Here is a 21,091-nt window from a genome sequence, read left to right as displayed (position 1 = left end):
GAAAACTTTAAAGTCAGGCGATTTGGTGTACCGATTGTGCACCAAATGCTGATGTGGTTGTACTGTTTAATTAAACAGTATATTTTAAACATGAGAAAAAAAAAAAAGACAATTGAAAGCATGGCAGCGTCATCTCAACTGCTCCACCACCTCTTCCGCCCACCTCAATCGCAGCCACCACCTCTTCCCTCTTCCTGCTTTTCTCTTTTTCTCAGATTCAAACCCCTCTTCCGCTCAATAGCCTCCACCATAACCATTACAACCACACTATCCAAATCCTCCCTCCCCCAAATCCCACTCCACAGTATAACTCATTTCACTAATTTTCTTCCAACTCCTCTATTCTCACAATCTTTTGCCACCCTCACTCCCTCCCCTTTTCTTACTCTTAGTGCATCTTCAGCCTTTCAAGGAGAAACAACAAAAGAAGATGATGATGAAGAGGATTTTGACAACGGGATTGAAGAATATGACGATGAGGTTGAGAGTGGAAGTGAAGACCCAGAATTGGGACGGACTGATGGAGAGACTTCCCAAATGATGATTGTGAGTTTTTCATCTTCGTCGCCTTTGAAATTGCTGCGTCTCAGTGTGAATGAGAAGAATGAGCTAGCCTCGTATGCATACAACTTGGGGAAGAAGCTCAAGTCTCAATTGGTGGGCAAGTCTGGTGTTACTGCTAACGTTGCTACGTCATTCATTGAGACCCTTGAAGCCAATGAACTTCTAAAGGTACCCATTAATTAAAAAAAATATATTTTCTTTCTCTCATGGATTGGATGGTAGTTTGGTTATCTGGGTGAAGATAACTTTGAGTTTCTTATTCCTCATGGTGTTGGAAATCAAAATGAAAGAAGATTTCGTTTGCTTCAATCTTTCCGTTGGGAATTTTTTGAAATATCTTGGCGTGCCCTTTAGCTGCCCAGAAAAATGAACGAAATTGAAGAATGTTTTGAATTTAATTAGTTCCTCTGTTGTTTTCGTCTTTGAAAAATAATGTCTAGATAATCTCGACTGGGATTTGGGAATCTAGGATTCTGTTTTCTCTTATTTCCTCGGCAAAAGTGCAGGCCACCGCATTTGGACAGTGATGTAGCATCTGACAAAAACATTAAAATAGCATTTGGTATGCGGGTTGGCGCACCAACCCGCTTGTACCCAAAAGAATTGTTCATCGAGTGCTTGGAGCTGGATAGTCAAGTTGATGTTCATCCATTTCATTTTTTTCAAATCACGAAATGCCTTTCTCGGTCTCAGAACATTCTCATTAGAATAGCTAAACTTAAAACCCAAATTTTAGTTAATATGACGTGAATTTATCTTTACCTATTACATTCACATCTAATCCTCATATTGGATTATCCATATATTATATAATAATAAAATAATGTTAATTTATTTTTTTAAAATTTTAAAATTATTTAATTTTATTGTATTTTATCATTCTAGCGATTATATGTTAATTAGTAATAATATTATAACCCTAAAAAAACTGCTGAAACCAAATCATGATAGGAAGTATGGAAAAAAATATTTTTTATTCATTTTGGTCATGCTACAATAACTATCAAATTTGATCCACAACACTAACTTACTATAGCAAAAAGCCATCCCCTTTTACATTTGCATAATCCAATGTAACACATTTTGAAATTCTATTAGCCAAACACCCCCAATGGATTTGCATTAGCTAAACACCACATTTGCATTTGCATTAGCCTAACACACGGCGATTCAATCACTCGATTAAGAGAAAATGAGAGAAAATAGAAAGAGAAGAGGGAGAGGAAAGCCTACACAGAGAAGAGAGAGAGAGGAGCGAGGAAGAAAGATTATCGTTTGGCCTAGAAGACCACAGCAACGTGGACGATCGACAGAGAGAAGGGGCTTGCGGGTTGAAGAAGAGCCTGCGAGGTATCTTGTGCTAGGGAGCTTTTGGGATGAAGAAAGGAAAGAACAAAGGAAATTGGCAGCTTTCAAGATGAAGAAAGAGAAAAGTAAGAGGGAAAGAGAGTGGGAGGTAGATTAAATAATAAAATATATTTATCCAACGTGAACAGTAACTCGCCAATTTTGGAGAGCGCCTAAGAATTACTGTAGCTCAAGTGTTGAGTTTTGGACCATTGGCTAGTCCAATGTGAAAGTTTTTTCTCACATCTAGCTAAAGTTTGGACTTGCATTAACATTTGGCTAGGTCATTGTTAATGCTCTAAGGGATAGTACAGTCGAACGTTGATAATAGAAGCTTTTAACGTGCTCAAAGTTTTGCATTTACACAGTTTCTTTTTTTTTTTCCCCCCGAGCCACATTCAAGTTGCCTCAATATCTTCGTGTGCATTGTCCATCTCCTTCAATCCAATAATAACCCTATTCTTCCAAATATTGAACCTTGCTCCTCATTCTTCCTAACCACAACTTTCATTACTGTATGAACGTAGTTTGTATTATTTGCGGCCATGGATAGATTTTGGCGCATGACACAGTTACACTCTTTATTTCAGACCATGTCATGTATGTTCACCAACAAGGTTAATTACTGCCAAAAGCCCTGTGTAGCCTTTTCTCTCAGACCATCCCGAGACCTTATGTCTAGATTTTAGTGTGGAAAATGGAAGTATACGTCTCAAAAGAAAATTCATAACAGGGCAAGACAAGGTTTGCATAAGTTTCCCATTTTCATTGATGGGGAATTGAAGGGAAACATTTTATGCCAAATGTTTGATACCAAAATAAATATATAGTAGTTGCTTTTCTGAAGTTTGACAAGGACAAAGCTTTTATATGAATCTACAACCTCTAAAAGGCACTGAGCAGTTTTCTTGTGTTGGACCATAAGGCATCTCAAACTTCTGTTTGGCGAGCTTTTTCGTTTAGGTTTGGCATGCTTCCTTCCCATAATTCCATTAGCTCATTCCTCATCCAAGAGATCACGATAATAGGTCCCAGTGTAGAAGGTACCTACATTCACCGAAATGGGAGAAAATGTTTTAAGGTAGAAAGGCACAATGATTCTTACTTGCCATAAAATTAATGTACAACTGGACAAAGTAAGTGCCCTCAAAATTTGATACAGCTATGTTACTGGTGATGTTTTCATGGAAAAAAGTTCATAAAATAAGAATAACCAGTTTTTTCCCCTTAGTGTCAAAGTTTAAGACAAAAATATCGTACTCAATGCCAAAAAATTCAGATCTTACAAGAGAATCAAAATCGTTTATACCATTTACTAGCCATAAGAACATACAATGGTCACCAAAAAAATGTAATATTGACTTGATAATTTGAACCATGAAAGCTTACACCCCAAAGAAGCTTGTGAATGGTAGCTTAGGTTTGTAGAATAAACCAATCAATGCATATCAACAACAGAGAAAAAGAATTTGCATCAACAATTTCATGATTGCATGAACGTGAAAACATTACAAAGATAGCAACACAAAAATTAAAGAGAAAAATTACTAGATAAAAAAGTACAGGTTGAGGCCAGTGAGTCAAAACACCAGCAGCTAAAGCAGTTACCAGCCCGATCGCATACCCAGCAAGGGCATACCATATGTATCTGTGCCCCTTCGAAGAATTTATGTCTGAGAGATTTACTGAATCCCTGCTCTTTCGATGATCAAAGCAGAGAATTAAAGCCAAAAGCATGGATGGAAAAGCCTGCGACAAGAACATTACCCAAAGAAAATATAAATATTCTTTTAAGATATCATCAGATACATAACAATATACCTTGATACATCTGAGAGATCTTGAAACATCTAAGAGATATGTTGAATAATGCCATACCTCTTGTAGACAAACTCAAATTAGAGCAAAACTTTTGGCTTTACATCAAAAGCAGTCAAAGTCGTGCAAGATGTTCTTATATTCACTCCATATAATACATTCAATATGCAAAGAAAATTTAGAAAACATACTCACAGCTGGGCATTACTGTCACTGTTCAGGATAGCTTTGCCTTAGGATTATCGATAGGTTGCCTTATTTTGACAATCTAACCCATCATGACCAGAGCAGGCAAGTTTTATGAGGCTTGAAACCATTTGGGAAAGGATAGATAAATCCCAATCGGGTTCATGATGGTTTTGGAATATAGATGGCAATTTTGGCCACAAGGTCTTAATGGGGCAAATATTCCCCATACAATCAACAAACAAGATGAATCTACCTCTTTATTAAAATCCAACCAAGTTTCTTGATTGGGACAAGTGCTGACCTCCCACCACCATGAGTATCACACACACACAAACACACATATTGATATGCATGACTTATTATTCAGGGGGTATGCTTCTAATGAGTGGCTGGAGGCAATTGTGGGAGGTTGAGCCATAGGCCTACTATTGCAAACAGCAAGTCTGGGAGACGAGGGGTGTCAAGATCACACTAGGGAGGGGGTTGGGCCATGTCATGGAGAAGCATGAAGAGATGTTCCAGTCCTTGATCCTGGATATACAGGAGAACATCTCTTCCACATTAAATTGCAAGAAAGTACTGACTGAAAGGTGATAATGATCATATGCAAAAGAACTTCCAGATTTTGTAAAACCTACAGTAGCACAAATAGAAAGAAAAGGATGACATACCATGACGCATAGCCCAAGCATCATGAAGTCTACAGCATTTCCTCCAGGAACCGCTCCACTCAACAAATTCCTAGGGAAAACAATCTTCATAGGCAACTCCAACTTCTTTGAAATCAATTGCAGCCCAGGAAGGCTCAAACTATTAGCAAATGTATGGACAAGATTCGATGTTTGTTGCGTTCCCATTGAGACCATGACATTTGTCCCAAAAAACCTCTCAAAGAAGAAAATCCAGAATATGTCATATACAAATAAACAAACGAGAAGCATTGCACATATTTTGATGTTCGGGAGACGCACATGGCTCACGAATGCAATACATATGGAGATGCCCAACAAATTATTTAATACCCAATGGCCAGAAACAAGCCAAGCGGCAACAACACCAAAGCATGCCAGGAATAATAACCCTTGAATTCGGGTAAATGACTTTGAGCAGCAATGAGACACAAATGGGTCGGTTAAACCAAATTGCCACCTTATATATGCAGCATAAGGATATAAGCAGAAAAAAATGGATGAAAAAAGGCAATGGCTATAAATGCAGTAAGGAGTTGTGAGACAAAAGAGAACAGGTAGAACATCAAAAGCAAACTGCAAGATCTTATTATTGGAATCATTAGAGCTTATGACCTATCTAATGTAATGGATGCTTCAGATAAGTTATGGTTTCGCTCCATTTCCTTCCCATAATTAAGAGCCCGAAATGCAGATCCAAATGATACAACTACTGCAGTCACTATGAGCATAATGGGTGCTAGCTCCAGCAAATATAAAAGTTTCCACAGAGGCTCTATAACTTACTTAACACTCAGTTCCTTCTAATTTATGATCTTCAACATGTCAGTCTTGCATTAATAAATATCAATAAAGGAAGTTCACAATTACAATGTCTGAAACCAAAGTTGCATTGTCAGGAGATAACGACTTGATCAGAGAAATTGATGCAACCTGCAAAGCAATCATATCAAGGAAGTGCGTAAGAGTGCAACTGGTATAACTGGAAATAACAGCAGATAAATCAACTATAAAATTAGCTAAACCTAACTCATAGCTTAGTACGGCAGTTGCCTGATAAAGCAGGAAATGAAAGTCATAAAACTTGAAAATGAGTCTATGGGATTCCATTACAGCAAGTGCTTATGGATAAAAAATAGACAAATTGAGAAAGAGAAAAATGGAGAAGCTAATGCAATGAGAAGTTCATTTTGGAATTTCCTATTATATCGTCTCTTTGATGAAACGTGAATAAGAAAATATTAAAAACGGCTCTCAAACACTTGCCTGAAAACAACTCTCAAACATTTTCTATCATTTCAACCAAACATGTTTCCTAAAAAAAAAACTTTCAAAAGTTTTTCCTCCATTTTCTTTCTCATCTTCGTTTTAGAAGTGGAAAGCCAATTCACTAAATACATTCTAGACATGTGTCTTTTGGTTCAGCATGGAATATATTAATCTCCAATGCATTTTACTTTCCTTTGCCTACTTTTCCTTAGCAGCCCAAACAATCAAAACATTAAGCAACAAGAAATTCTACTCGTCTTAAACTACATCAGGCCCAAACTTTTATACATTCCATTTGATGGCCAAAAAATAATAGAAATTCAAATAAGTTCCCAATTCTTTCCTAAAAAGTACTACATTTGAGCTTAACATTCACTAATTCTTTAACATGAAACCAATACAGACAAAAAAATAAAACTTTTTTATTTAGTTTGCTCAGCATCTAAACAAAGTGATAAGACCCAAAATGTAAAGCTTCTCAATTCCTTTCTCCCTTTTTTTCAATAACAAAACAGAGCATTGATATCAAAAAACCAACATATAGGGCTTCCAAAATAGATAAATAAAATCGGTGTATCCGCGCAATTACATATCTAGTGTCTATAGACGAAAGAAAACATGTACGTAGTTTGTACAGCTGAAGATATGAAGGAATAAGAGGTTGGAATTGAGAAACTAGAGTTCTCGGAGGTGATCGCTGAGGGGGTTTTTGGGAGGACTAACCCTGGACTTCAGGAAGAGTATGAAAAACCTGCTATGGAGGTATTTCGAATGATCTTAAAGAGTTCTATTTTGAATTGTTGTAGTCTTTGGACTCGAACAATGTTTTATAATTTGATGTGTGGTCCAAACTCCAATTGTTTCGAATCATTACAGTTCTATTAGCCTATTACGCATCATTCCGTTTGGATTTAGAAAATGAAATAATAAATGATTTCACTTAAAATGTTTTATTAGATTTTTAAAAATGAAAGATAAAAGGTTAAAAAATTCTAGACTCTTATACACTATTTAAAAGAATAAAATCACATATTTTTAAGTGGTGTAGAGTATGAGACTTCTGTATAGCACGACTCCAAAAAATCAGATAAAAATATTATAAAATTACAAAACTATTTTAATATAGATTTTTAATATGATTTTTATTTTACAAATTGAAAAATTGTAATGTTACTCACCTCCATCATTTTATTATCTCAAAGTTACCATTATTATAATTAAAATTTTTTTTATTCTTTTCCTTTCAAACAATTTTTAAACTTATTTAAATATTTAAAAAAGATAAAAAAAAAATCACCAGTAATCATTTCTACAATTAAGAAAATAAAATATACAAACCGTAAAAATAGAGAAATAAAACTAAAGAGTCCTTTAACATTTTTATAAAGAAATATATCTCGTATATCATGTTAGATTCTAAGAGAAAAGACCAGTTTGTTTAGGCCCAATAGAGCTTGTGCAGGCCCAATTCTAAACTGGATATGCAAGAGCCTGTACACCAATTGTTGCTGTATAAATCAGGCACGGATAGAAGCAATCAATAATTGGGTTCCATTTTTTCTTTTAGAGCATTCACATCTCATTCCCTGTAAATTTTTCTAAATTTTAGCTAAAAAACACCATTTCTAAAATTTTATCCTAAATTTATCTAATTTTTCAAAAACCTTTCACATCTCATTCCTTATACTTTCTCTATTCTATTAAAATAATATTTCTCTATTATTTCTTTATTTTATTTTTCTCTCACTTCCATTTACAATATTAACTACTCACTCTTTAGTTTTTTTTTCTTACGTTGAGCAATATCACTTTGTACGTAAATTTTAAACACGAAACCTATTTTTTATTTCGGTACAAAAATAGTTTTGAAATTATTACGATTTTACAAATAATAAATATTTGCATTTTCTAACGTTATTTTATTTGTAGCGAATAAATAAATAAAAATTTATCGTTTTGTTGCCAGATCCAATAGTAATTGAAATAATCTAAACTTTAGGCACACTCAAAGGAAAGAAATAGATAAATCTACTTTTTTCACACATTAAGATAAATTACACACTTTATAAACTGCAGATTCATTCTCAATCACTAAAAGAGTTAACAAAAAGAGTTAAAATACATTCATAATATTTTCTCAATTCTACGTACAAGTACTACTATTGTCCATTCACACCAGCTCCAAAACACAAATTTAATGTGTGAACAATAAAATTATATTATAATTACAACTACTGAAAATGCCCATACATCGAGCCCAAAAGTTTAGTACAAAGAAAGCCATTAGATTGCTCAGAATTTTCTAAAATAATTTTTCAAAACAAATAACCACGACATCGAAATTGCTATAATAAAACTAGTTTTCTCCAGTTCTCTTATGCCTCTTTGAATAAGTTTCTAGTCGATGTCGACCGGTTTTTATGTTCATTGATCCTTGTATCTTATGAAGTTCGTTTTTAATTGGTTAATTATCTTTTGGTCGTATGCTGGTATTTCTGTACAACAAAAAAACCTGCAAGCCTGCCCAGCTTGCGCAATTGACCAATACTGAAATCTGTAAGTACAACAGTACCAACACAAATAAGCAAATAAGACCACCAACAAATGAAATGTACATCATAGTTTTGGCAACCGAAAAATCGGCGCTCCTCATTATCCTCAGTATGAGTAGTTCGTCGACTTGTTTTAATACCACAATAATATACTGGGTATTCATTTTGACTTTAGTTTGCTAAGCGTTAGATATTGCTAGTGCTACTACTTGACTTAGGCATTAAGTAGTGTTATCTTTTGTTTTGCTTCAAGTTTATACACATGAAACAATGGGCCCAATTCTTATCTTTAGTACAAAAAAAATTCGAAAGATTTTTACTACAATGCACAAAACCTTGACTGGGCAAGAATGTCCTCAATGGCTACAACAATCAACTATCAATATTCATTGGTCATCCGAGTTATCTTGCCATGGAGTTTTTGTCCATTTTCATTGTCAATGCTCAACTTTCTCTTGCAAAACCTCCAAACATACCCACACCATTAACCCATGGAAAATGGCTTAGGAAATTAATGGTAATACATAAGAAAAAGCAACATGCTCGGATGGCTACAACAATCGATTGCTTTTGTGATTGGTCGTCTGGGTTACCCTACCATGGAGTATGTTACAAATTTCTCGTGTTCCCACTCAACTTTATTATCATCACAATCGAGGGGGATATACAACCAAATCCATACAAAACGAAAAAAGCATTAAAGGAAAATATACATTTTCTATCACAAACGAGAATGGTATCGTAGCACAACAAATTTCTCTAAAAAAATAGTAGATAATCCAACCAAGTATAGAAGGATGGTATCATAGCCAACTATAAAAAGCATAAAAGGATGTTCGGATAAATATTGCACATCCAAGTTTCACAAAACATGTAGAGTAATGGCAATATATCATAGCATGGATATATCACATCTTCAAGTTTAACATCTCTAAATTGTTAAAAACTTTTCCAAAATATCACAACATGGATATATCACAACTGTGATATTTCACAGAAGTGAATAATCCAATCAAGCAAATAACAAAACAGAGAAAATGACAAAGTAATCCAACCAACTTATCTTAATAATAGACCAAAAAGTAATGGTAAAACAATCCAACCAACATTCCTAAATAGGTAAGCACATAACACAAACTTGAATAGTTGCAAAAATGTTACCTTTGTGAAAGTTTCACAAAAGATGACCATTCAGGTTACCTTACCAAATTGAGCTCGCCCCATTCACAATAGTTGTGACTTTATACATTTATCATATTCAATTTAACCATCATCGTAACCTAACTACAGCCTAACCATCATCACAACCTAATTACACATACAGCCCCAATGACAGTCTCATTGAAGTTAATAATTAAAGTTGTAAAGAACAAAGCAATGACAGTGAGAATAAGCAAATAAGGAATCAACAACAAGAACTAGAAAGCTAACAACTAGTGAAGCCAACTAACACAACAATAGGAGAGCAAAACAAAGTGTCAGGTTGCCTAAAAAAAAAGAAAGTGTCAGGTTGCCCAAACAGAAAACAAAGTGTTAGATTGCCCAAACAGAAAACAAAGTATAAGGTTGCCCATGATATTGTACTCTGGAAATAGGAAAAGTTACAAAACTTATTCATAGAAGAAAATGACAAACAAACATAACATTTATCCAAACAGAAAACACTTTCACGTGAAAATGTTGATAGAATCATAGATGTAGAGCTAGATTGAATAAACCCAAGAAATTTAACAAAACATGAATTTCAAAAGCATATCCTCCAAAATGGCAAGCTCATTGATTTTAACTACTATAGTGAGCATCTTAAATTAGACATAGAATGAAATGGCAAGCTAGATTGAATAAATTGCACGACAACTAAATGGCAAGCTAGATTGAAACAAAGCACATTAGAGTTGCATGTGAAATTCTTCATATGAATCAAATGGCAAGCTGGATTCAATTAATGACATAAGTTTCACAAAAAAGAAAAGAAAATGAAGTAGTGAATCTGTATGGGTTGGTCACAGACAGCGAAACATAGCATCTACATTGTCAAATTCTAGACACATTGAAATGGAAAAGTTAGATTGAATAGCAAAAGTGTCACAATTTCACTAAATATATATCAAACAAGCAGTGAATCTATATGGGTTGCTCACTGATAGTGAAATAAAGCACAAACATATTAACAGAAAGGTACAATAAAATAGCAAAGCTAGATTGAATAGCAGAAGGAGGCATAAATTTTAGAAAACACAAGTCAAACAAGTAGTGGTGTATGGAATGCTCAACCCCACTGAAACAAAGCAGCATGTCAACTTCATAGCACAATGAAATGATAAAGGTAGATTGAATAGTAGAACACATAAATTTCAAAAAACATAAATAAAAAAGAACCAAAATCTGTATGGATTCACACTGACAGTGAAACAAAGGGGCATGTCAAATTCGTAGCACATTGAAATAGCAAAGCTAGATTGAATAACATAACACATCAATTTCACAAAACACAAATCAAACAACCAAAATTTGGTCACTGCTTTTACAAATTTTTTTTCCAAAACCTGTACAAAAACTACCATTATAAAAACTCTAAAGAAGCATACACAGAAACCATTTTGGTCTAGTGGGCTAGAATTTTCGAGATCAATCTCAACATTTAACAATGGAGTTAAAGAGAACAAAAATGGTAGAGCAGAAACGAAATGGACAGGAAAATTTCTCTCAAAGCTAACGGCATGAGACGCAGGGACTGTGTGTGTAAGTTTGTGAGAGATGAAACCAAAATCGTGAGGTTTTTGTGCTATTTGTTCGAGAAACTTTTACCTATTTCGTGAAAAATGGCAAAAGGGATGCCGTGGATTGCTGAGTGCGAGAGAGACAATAGTTGTTCAAGGCGCGAGAGACATCGAAGCTGTGAGAGGGGAAGAGAGAGAGAGTGACACTCGAAAATAATTAAAAATGAGAAATAAGATGTACAATAGTTCCCCATAGATAGAGAACAACTGTAGCAAGTATAAACTCAAACCCTAAAATAGAGAATCGAATAAGAGGACGAAATGAGGGTTTCCCTCAAATAAATTATCAAAATTTAGAGAATAAATATGTATAGGGAGTCGGATGCCAATGCTCTTAAAAAACTACATGTTTTAGTAACTAATTGTCCATATCAACAATGTGAATAATATATTTTTTGTGCTAGTTTATAAATAGAATGAAAATAAATATATAATTTTAATAATAAATTATATTTTTCAGCCCCGACTATTCTCGAGACACCCTGATATGAGAGAGACGGGTGAGTTTGGATCATCAACCTATCTCAACTCATCTCAACTCATCATTACAACTTTTTCAAATCCCAACAAAAAATATAATAAACAATTCAACTTTTTCAAATCCTAAAATAATAATAATATTAAAAAATAATATTCTAACAATATTTTATCATCTCAACTCAACTCAACTCAACTCACTTCAACATCCAAACTCAACTGAAGGTAAATGTTATTGGCTACATCGGGCATTGGCTGCTAAAGGCGGAATTTTTCTTGGTGGGCCACAATTTAATTGCTAAAAGAGTAAGAGCATATTTGAAAAATTATACTTATCTTATTATAATAAATGTCACTTAAATATAAATATATTTTATTTTTAAATTTTTAAAATTTTAAAATTTTCATCCAATCATTACTTAATAATTATAAATTTTTAAATTTTTAAACAAAATATAAAAAATAATATTATTTTTAAAATTTTAAAAAAAATTATATTATAACAATATTTAAATTTATAATATTTTTATTTAACTTTTTCTTTATTTCTTTATTGTTTTCTAAAATCTAATAAAACATCATAATTTAAATAATTTTATTATTATTTACAAAATTTTTATCTCATCTTATTTCTCAAACATCCCCTAACAAGCCTGATGAGACTTGTTGGACTAGGGTGCAATTTGTAGGGAGTTGATCTTTAGATGCATCAATAGACCCGACCCCATCAATAGACCCTAACACCATGGAGACTCGTTCGGCTAAGGTGCAATTTGTTGTGACTTGATTTTTAGATGCATCAATAGACCCGAGCAAAACAAAAAAAAAAAAAGACCCGACCCCATATAGAAAGTATCAACGTATGAATATGTATAATAGACATTATTACTTCCCATAAATAAGATTAATATAGCATTATTCTTTTAAAAAAATACACAATATTGGATGGAAAATATTATAACTACAAAAAGATTATATAAAAATAATTTTATAAATTGACGTATCTTGATGTGATTCTTTAAATTATAAAATTATTTTTATTATAAAATAGATATTATAAATAACTTAAAATTACGTTAATTTATAATTTTTTTTTCGTAATTTTTTTTTAATGACGGTATCACTCCTCTTTAAGAGAGACTATAGAGCTCGGACATAATCCCCAGCTCACGTGACAATAAAGCAAAAAGCTTATAATCTTTTTTATTAGCGATTAATGTCAAGATACACGAGTTATGGATTATTAATATTTCCGTCATTTGTCTCTAATATTCGTATCTTTGGTGTCGCGCGCTTTCGTGACTTTTTACCATTCGTGGAGTTGTGCGTGCTAGGCAGATATTTTTTTTTGGACGGATTTGTGCGTGCTAGGGAGATATAGCCCATAAATACTACAGTAGCTGTACTGTTCGGCAAGCACGCATGCACTCAACTCCGCCAGTCACGCACAGATTGGCCATGCAAGTTGTCAAAATTCAGGACCTACCAAAACTGGTTTCAACTTACTTATAAGTGGTTGATTAACTATCCAATAATAATGGACCTCAAACGTGCACACCAACCCACATCACCACTACATGATGCTAGTGCTATCAAAATTTAGTTTATTTTTTAATAATTATTTTTCTTTTAGATTCTAAATATTAATCCTGTTTAGATAGTGAAATGAGATAATAAGATGATTTTAGATAAAAATTAAAAGTTAAATAAAATATTATTATAATTTTTTTAAATATTATTATTAGTTTTAGATTTAAAAAAGTTGAATTGTTTATTATATTTTGTATAAAAATTTGAAAAAATTATAACAATGAGATGAGATGAGATGAGATGAAAGTGTTTCTATATCCAAGCAGTACCTTAATCTACCCAATTAAGTTGAGTATGCTCAAAGACAATCATTTTTTCTTCTTTCGAATTTGTCAAATAGCACGTCATACATGAATCTCACTAGGGTAATCATTCTACAACATGTAGAAGTCACTCAACTTGAGTCGCCCATATTCTTCAATTATAGATTTTAAATTAAAATTTTGATGAAATGTTTTAACTATTCATGATTCATCTAAATTATACCGAGTATATTACATTATAGTGACATAATTTATCACGATCCCTATTTAAAATTGAGAATTTTATTTTATTTTTTTAATTTTAGGATGTTTCATCTTTAATCACATTTGTAATTTATATGATATATTTTAAGTCGTTGAAACTAATTATAATGTCACGTCAACAAATTTTAAGATATACAGTACTATACACCATGTTCTTATATTAATGAGAAATTAAAGAATGTACTATACTTTCATTTCAGTTTTATTTTATTATATGCATAATATATAAATACACGAGAAGGTAGTAAGTATTATTTTCACGTACAAGTAAAATATGGTACGGACAGAGGGTGTCATGATCGGGTCAAGATCAAACTATTGGAGAGAAGTCGCATGAGGCCCAATGCACATTGAAAGTTAAATGGAGCTTGTATTAATTTAGAAGAAAAAGTAATCTAGAATTATGGAAAGCTCTCGTTTAAAGTCATTCTTTTTTCCACCGCGCGGTATCGTCATCTTCGTCACCCACCAAACTCTAAAATTTCAACCAAGAGACTCTCAATGCAAAGCCAACTTGGCAGACATGAGTAGAAGAAAATAAAAACTACAAAACTTGCTTGAACTAATTTCACGATTCAAAAAAATTAGAAAAATGTTGATTAATTTATTGAAATGTTAAAAAGAAATCATGCAATCGAAGGAATTTGATGTGGCAATGAACATCAAATAACAGAAGAGAAAAGAGAAATGATAGTTATAATCGTGAGTATGCAAGTGTCATACAATTACTTTAAAAAAAATAAATAAATATGAAATCTACGTAAGAAAATAATAATTTTTTAATAATAAATTATATATTTTTTAAAAATAATTATATATTATTTACATATTTCACGATTGAATGTAGCATTATTCAATAAAAAAAATTAAAAAATGTTGATTAGTTTATTGAAATGTTAAAAAGAAATCATGCAATGCGAGGAATTTGACGTGGCAATGAATATCAGGTAGCATAGGGTTACCGGCGTAGAGAATAGGGGTCCTTGGAAAAGGAACCGAAAAAGCTTTGTTTTATTTCTCCATGCGTGTTCGCGCGATAAAGTTAGAAGCGGGAGGAAATATTATTTTATGGCCAAAATATATATTATTTGGCCAGATTGCTATAAAATTAAAATTAAAATTAAAATAGAATTACTGAGTTTGGCTATGATATTGCCTCCTTATTGAAAACTCCCTCTCTACTCCAATAATACAAACCACCACCTTACCATCACATTGTCACATTGGCTAATCGCTTTCACGCTGCAAGCTGCAAGCTAGTGTTAGGTTATCCTAATTAATTTCATCATCATCTCTTCATCTTCTTCTTCTGAAATATACATACGTAAAAAGCACGCTTCTTTCCCACCTATCAAACACTCGGAAATCATCCTCTGGATCTCTCTCTATATATACAGATTCTTCGTTTCAACTTCCCCCACTTACTCGACTGCGCTCTGCATAAAAGCCTGGAGCGCGCATATATCCAACATATACGTACTGCTCATACTTAATTCTCTAATTTATTCTTTCGAAGTTTCAATGGGAATCTGAGAAATCCGTGAAAGATGAATTTGAATATTGGATTCGTTGTGGTCGTGTTGGCTCTGCTCACGAGCGTGCCCCTGCGCATTAACGCGCAGGAGCGGCTCCTCGTGCCCATGACTGTTGTCCGGAACGCTTCCGCTCTCGGTGCTTGTAAGAAACTCAAAAGCTTTTACGCTCGATCTGTTCTCTAGATATTCAGTACTACCATTAAAAAGGTTTTCCAGTGTTTTTGTTTTAATAGTTATAACGAGTATATTTGTTCTTGGGCATATTATTTGTGGAATAGTTTGCTTGGATGGGAGTTTGCCGGCGTATCATCTGCACAGGGGATTCGGAGCCGGAACAAACAACTGGCTTTTGCAGTTCGAGGTAATTTTTTATTTTGCTCAAAACATTATTATACCAGAAAAACTGGTTCTGTTGTCCAGAAAAGCCACCTCGGCAGTGGGGAAGGGTAGGCCTGGATCCTGTGTAATTGGTTTGGTAAAGGTTTGCCTTGACATCCAGTGAGAGAAGGTGGTTCTGGATGATTGGACGGGTCTTCCAAAAAAAGTACTACATACGATAGACTTTTTGTGTGGCCTAGTGTTCTGTGCATGTCTCCGGCCAAGATGCAAGTTTTTTTCACCTTTTTTTACCATTGGCGATATTTAGGTGGTTTGCCGATGTGAGCATCGATCTGGATCGGTTACCACTTGAATTTGGTGTTGGAATATTAGTTATGTCATGCATTAATCCCCTTCGTTCCTGTTTCTGAACCTGGCCGGGACATGTGCGGACAAAAAGGACAAAAGCAACATACGCATTATACCACTGCTACGAGCAACATTAGAACGTGGATTCGTTAGTTTTCGACGGAGGTGTGTTACGAAAACAATGAGTTGGATACAAATTTAGCCAGCTTTTGATTAAAATATAGTTAACGCAAATCTGTATGATTATAACATGATTAACTGTCCGAAGTCAAAAGGGTTTTTTATTTACTTTTAACGGTGTGGCTTCCAGTGTCCATCACACTGGCCTGGGACGTGGACTGGGAGCCCCACCACTGTCCAAAAACGAAGATGATTTTTCCGGGGGGGGAAGACGGGACTATATACAGAGGTGGGGTGTTGGAAGCTTTGATCCGAAGAAATTGTAATTGAAGGAGGGGTCCCATATGCGAGGATATCCATCCATCAATTCCATTCCATTATAGGGGGTTTTATTGTTCATTCATAGTGACAGATCACGCTCTTTTGTCTGCAGGGTGGTGGGTGGTGCAATGATTTAGCGTCGTGCTTTGAGAGAGCCAATACACGCAGAGGATCAACGCGTCTCATGACCAAGTTTGAAGTCTTTTCTGGAATTCTAAGTAACAACGCTTCTTTTAATCCAGGCATGTCGCTTCATTTCTCTGTCTGTCCCGTAAAGAGAAATTTTTTTGCTTATTCGAATGATAATCATATAAATAGGAACATTAACCTGATAAAAAAGAACAAAAATTTCTTATCAACCCACTGATACATAGCAATTAAGTGTAATCAATTATTTACTGAAAGTATGTAATAAAGTAAGAAACGAATATATATGTATATATATTTGATATTTCTCCATCGAAGTTCGCTTTAAGCTGTCCAATTCACGTGATGAGCATCTTTGACGGCCCTGATTGCTTTATAAGTAAAGCCAAGGTAGGGCCAGCATCAGGCCCTCTTTACCTAATGTCACGCTGGATGTTTTTTCTGACATAAATGTCCTCATCACTGGTGTCATGGATTGCGAAGCCAGCGTCTCTGGATCTTCGTAAAAGAAGGGATAAATCGGGGAATTCCACTGAAGTCCATGGCAATTGGCATTGATTGTCCACGCTGGACATGGTCACGTTCTCAATTGTCTCACTCACGAAATTAATATATGACACCTTGGGTAACAGCTATTTTGCCCACATCTGTCTCAAGACTGAATTCCCCTCCAGCCTAATTTACGCTTTGCAGATTTTGTCCGCTGTCCGTGGGACTCGTGACAGTTGAAATCCATAAAACGACGAAGACAATCTTGTCTTTGTACAAAATATTGTATTTGTGCTCGATCCAGTTTAGAAAAGCTAAGGTATTAGTTTACATTGTCGATAGTCTCTGTTCATAAACACATTTTATGGGACATGTCTATCTGGTATTTAATCCATTTGCAGTCTATTAGTTGTGTTCTTTCATTCTTTGGTGGCGTCAAATTGTCAATATCTCTTTGTAAAATCATTTGAAGCCCATATGTCTCTAGATTTTAGTATTTCTCTTGAAGACAATTGCCGTCACTTGTCTTGATTAGAGAAATAATTATTATATATTAAATGTGGACCAGATTTTTACAATTGGAACCGTGTGAAGCTTAGATATTGCGATGGAGCCTCATTTGCTGGAGATGCCGAGTTTGACAATGGGGTAATTCCAGAAATAAAACATTTCCTCCCACTTTTACGATGGTCCTTTTGTGTGTGTGTGTTGCTTTGCTGTAAAAGCTCATGCATTGTTTTGAATTAAGTGATTAACTTCATTCCTTTTTTTTGTGTTTTGTGAAAAACAAATGACAGACGTCATTGCTTTATTTCAGAGGGCAAAAAATTTGGGACGCAATCATTCATGACCTTCTACCAAAAGGTTTGGGGTGTGCGCGTAAGGTAAACTCAAACATCTCCTGCTGCATGTTAAGTTGCATAACTCTAATCACTTCATCTCTGCAAGCTTCATGTGTCTACATGAGCAACAATGAGGTTTATCTACTTTCAAACGACTATTTAATGGATTACTTGACATATGATATGGAGAAATTTATGGAACTAACTCATCTCATAAAATTGGTTTTACAAAAGAGGATTGTTCATTTCTTATAAATATGCTCAAGACCTTGTTTATAGGCAATATGAGATTATTCCTCAACACCCTTCCTCACGTGCATGTCAATATTCTTTTTTTAATCCTTGTCAAGGAATAAGTAGTGTGGGCCTCCATTCGTCCTGTGACAGACTCTAATACCATGAAGAAATTCATGAACTCATATTATAAAATCGGTTCTACAAGAGAGGATTGTTCATTCCTTATAAACATGTCTAAAACCTTGTCCCGTGCAATATGAAATTATTCCTCAACATGATAATTGACCCAGGTTTGACTCCCTTTTTTTTAAAGGCTTTGCTTTCAGGTTGCTCTGCTGGAGGTTTAGCATCCTTTTTGCATTGTCAAAACTTCACCAATTACTTACCAGAGAATGCCAGTGTGAAGTGCTTAAGCGATGCTGGATTTTTTCTTGATAAGTAAGTTTGCTCTTTGTTAAACCAAGCTAGACTGCAATCTTGCCTTCTTTTTTTATCCTTTACTGGACGCAAGTTACATATTTTTTCCTTTCCTTTTCTACAGAAGAGATATAAGTTTGAACTACACCATGAGATCCTTCTACAAAAATCTTGTTTCGCTACAGGTACTACCGTGATTCTATATGTGATAAGAAGAATAAATTTCCGTTCTGATTATAATTTCTGTATTCTTAATATATAATCACTTATGAGAGGTGTGTGTGGCTGCATCTATGACAGGGGGTGGAACAGAATCTTGAGAAAAACTGCACCAGTTCCCTCAAATTGCCTTATCTGGTATGGTCCTTGCAGAAGTCCATAATTTTCAGCCTCTCGTTTCCTGGCATCTATAAATGGCATGGTCCTGACATCTATCCTGTTATCATGCAGTGCTTCTTCCCACAGTATGCATTGAAATACATAACCACGCCATTTTTTATCTTGAACTCGGCTTACGATGTATTCCAAGTAAAAAAAATTCTTCTGCCTTAATTGATTTTAGTATCCGTTTTGTACTTCTAGTGGATTTTTAATGAGCAATGAGTAAAAGTTTTAACTTTTAACAGTTTCATCATATATTGGTGCCATCTTCTTCTGATTTGCATGGACACTGGAATCATTGCAAGCTGAATCCAGCCGCATGTGATGAAACCCAGATAGAGACATTGCAAGGTTATTCTCCACTTCACTCTTTGACAATTATAATACATACTTGGTTAAGTAGCATCAAATCTTCAGGCATTGCATATATTACTTTCACTAGTTGTCTTGCTGACTCACTTGTTGAATCCCCCGCCCTGCGTTCCACATTTAGGTTTCAGGCGTGACATGCTTTTAACATTGAGAGTGTTCTTCAAATATTCAAGAAGAGGAGGGATGTTCATAAATTCATGCTTTGCTCATTGCCAGAGTGAGTCACAAGACACATGGTTTGGAGATGACTCACCGAGAATTCAAAACAAGGTACCTTTTATTTATTTTTTAAATGATACTTAACTTGCACTGTGCCTGTTATAATATGAACCGCTGTACGCTGTAGGAGTTTAGTTTCATCTCTTATGATGCTTGTTTTTATCTCACTCTCAATTTGTTCTAGAGTAAACTAAAAAAAGTGTGTAATCCAGTCAGTGGATCTGACCATGTTCTGTTTACCAAGCATGTGGATCAACAAACAAGGTTTTGTTTTCCATTGACTTCAATAAGTACTTGTCATAAAATCCATGTACAACTGTGTGCCAATCGAACCATATAAGCGGAGAATGCTAAAATCCAAGAATGTTATGTGATAAATCTACCTCTGCATGTTCAAACCTGATTTGGGGAATGGACTGATGGAATCAACAGGCAACTTTTTTACTCTTGAATTAGGCTTGGATACAACGGTCTGATTTGAATTCTTTTAAGTAGGAAGGTTCAGTAGTATGTGTTGCTTTGGTCACTGTCATTGCATAACAGCCTACATGCGTTCAGTTGAAATGATCAACAGCACTTGAGTTAACATATTTTGTAACTGATTGATGCAACAACAATTTTGAGGATCCATATTGCATAGGTTTTTAGGCTTCGATAAACTTAGCCATTTGCATTGTTATTAAAATCAAGAATTATGTTTGCCAGACCATTGCAGAAGCGGTTGGCGATTGGTACTTCAGCAGAAGGGTGACCAAAGAGATTGATTGTGCATATCCGTGCGACAGTACCTGCCACAACCTTATACCGTAGTTTCAGGTGATGTCCTTATGAATTCAAATATATTCTATGGCCTTATTTTGGAGGCATGGTAGTCACATTTGCATTAATCTGACCCTTGGTTGTCATATCTCAGGTACCATATAAAGATTCAAAGGTTAGGAGGAATGATAAAGTTGTTTTCACAGGCTGCTCCAGTTCTCAAAATGAAGCCGTTAGTAGCTTTTGAAGATATTAAGGGACAAGGGGAGGGACCATTCATACAACAATGATGATTATAGCATCTCTACAAAAAGAAAACTAGAAAATATTTCAGGTGTCTCACATTTTTTTTCATTCAATTGATCAATAGAATACACTGATTCTTCTCCAGACTCGCAGAAACTAAAAGGACTATATTGGTTATTGGCAAAGACAGATTGCATACAAGATTGAATTTGTACAACTGATTGCAGTGCGATTCTATAATGGTTTTTGTATCATTTAGGCTATGAAAGTGTAATGTACTTGAATAATTAAGCAATGATTCTTTCTAGTTGATCATGGCATGCATGCAAGATTGTAGCCTTCAAGGACGAATGTACGGACCCAATAACCAAACTCTCCCACGCCCCCCCCCCCCAATACAAAAAACAAAGCACAAAAAGACATCGTACCCAAAAAACAATGTTGTGTGCTTGTCTTCATTGTCTTCAGATTATACTTATTCATTTTCCTTCACATTTTCGTGAGAGAAAACAATAAA

At 34.5% G+C, this 21,091-nt stretch overlaps 2 protein-coding genes and 1 pseudogene across 2 annotated transcripts; 2 read left to right on the top strand and 1 right to left on the bottom strand.

Annotated features, from left to right (window-relative positions):
* Positions 1 to 120: 120 nt before the first annotated feature.
* On the top strand, positions 121 to 747 carry LOC108998520. Its single transcript, XM_018975088.1, has one exon. It carries the CDS (start codon positions 121 to 123, stop codon positions 745 to 747), a length of 627 nt encoding a protein of 208 aa, XP_018830633.1.
* Positions 748 to 2,841: 2,094 nt separating this feature from the next.
* On the bottom strand, positions 2,842 to 7,060 carry LOC108998514 (annotated as a pseudogene).
* Positions 7,061 to 15,009: 7,949 nt separating this feature from the next.
* Positions 15,010 to 20,889, top strand: LOC108998642 (pectin acetylesterase 9). Its single transcript, XM_018975266.2, has 13 exons — positions 15,010 to 15,479; positions 15,616 to 15,698; positions 16,578 to 16,707; positions 17,670 to 17,749; positions 17,899 to 17,985; positions 18,494 to 18,618; positions 18,722 to 18,782; positions 18,898 to 18,954; positions 19,048 to 19,125; positions 19,224 to 19,329; positions 19,472 to 19,620; positions 20,275 to 20,385; positions 20,483 to 20,889. Exons 1-12 carry the CDS (start codon positions 15,350 to 15,352, stop codon positions 20,377 to 20,379), a joined length of 1,191 nt encoding a protein of 396 aa, XP_018830811.2. The 5' UTR covers positions 15,010 to 15,349; the 3' UTR covers positions 20,380 to 20,385; positions 20,483 to 20,889.
* Positions 20,890 to 21,091: the final 202 nt, after the last annotated feature.

The sequence above is a fragment of the Juglans regia genome, chromosome 1, assembly GCF_001411555.2.
Source record: "Juglans regia cultivar Chandler chromosome 1, Walnut 2.0, whole genome shotgun sequence".
Classification (NCBI taxonomy): Eukaryota; Viridiplantae; Streptophyta; class Magnoliopsida; order Fagales; family Juglandaceae; genus Juglans; species Juglans regia.
Note: the sequence above shows the minus strand (reverse complement) of the source record. Positions and strands in the feature narration are given on the sequence as shown.

Coding starts and splice junctions, on each gene's coding strand:
- LOC108998520 (XM_018975088.1), top strand. CDS start 121: ATGGCAGCGTCATCTCAACTGCTCCACCACCTCTTCCGCCCACCTCAA.
- LOC108998642 (XM_018975266.2), top strand. CDS start 15,350: ATGAATTTGAATATTGGATTCGTTGTGGTCGTGTTGGCTCTGCTCACG. Junction 17,750..17,898: donor ATGCCGAGTTTGACAATGGG/GTAATTCCAGAA, acceptor AACAAATGACAG/ACGTCATTGCTTTATTTCAG. Junction 18,783..18,897: donor AAAATCTTGTTTCGCTACAG/GTACTACCGTGA, acceptor CATCTATGACAG/GGGGTGGAACAGAATCTTGA.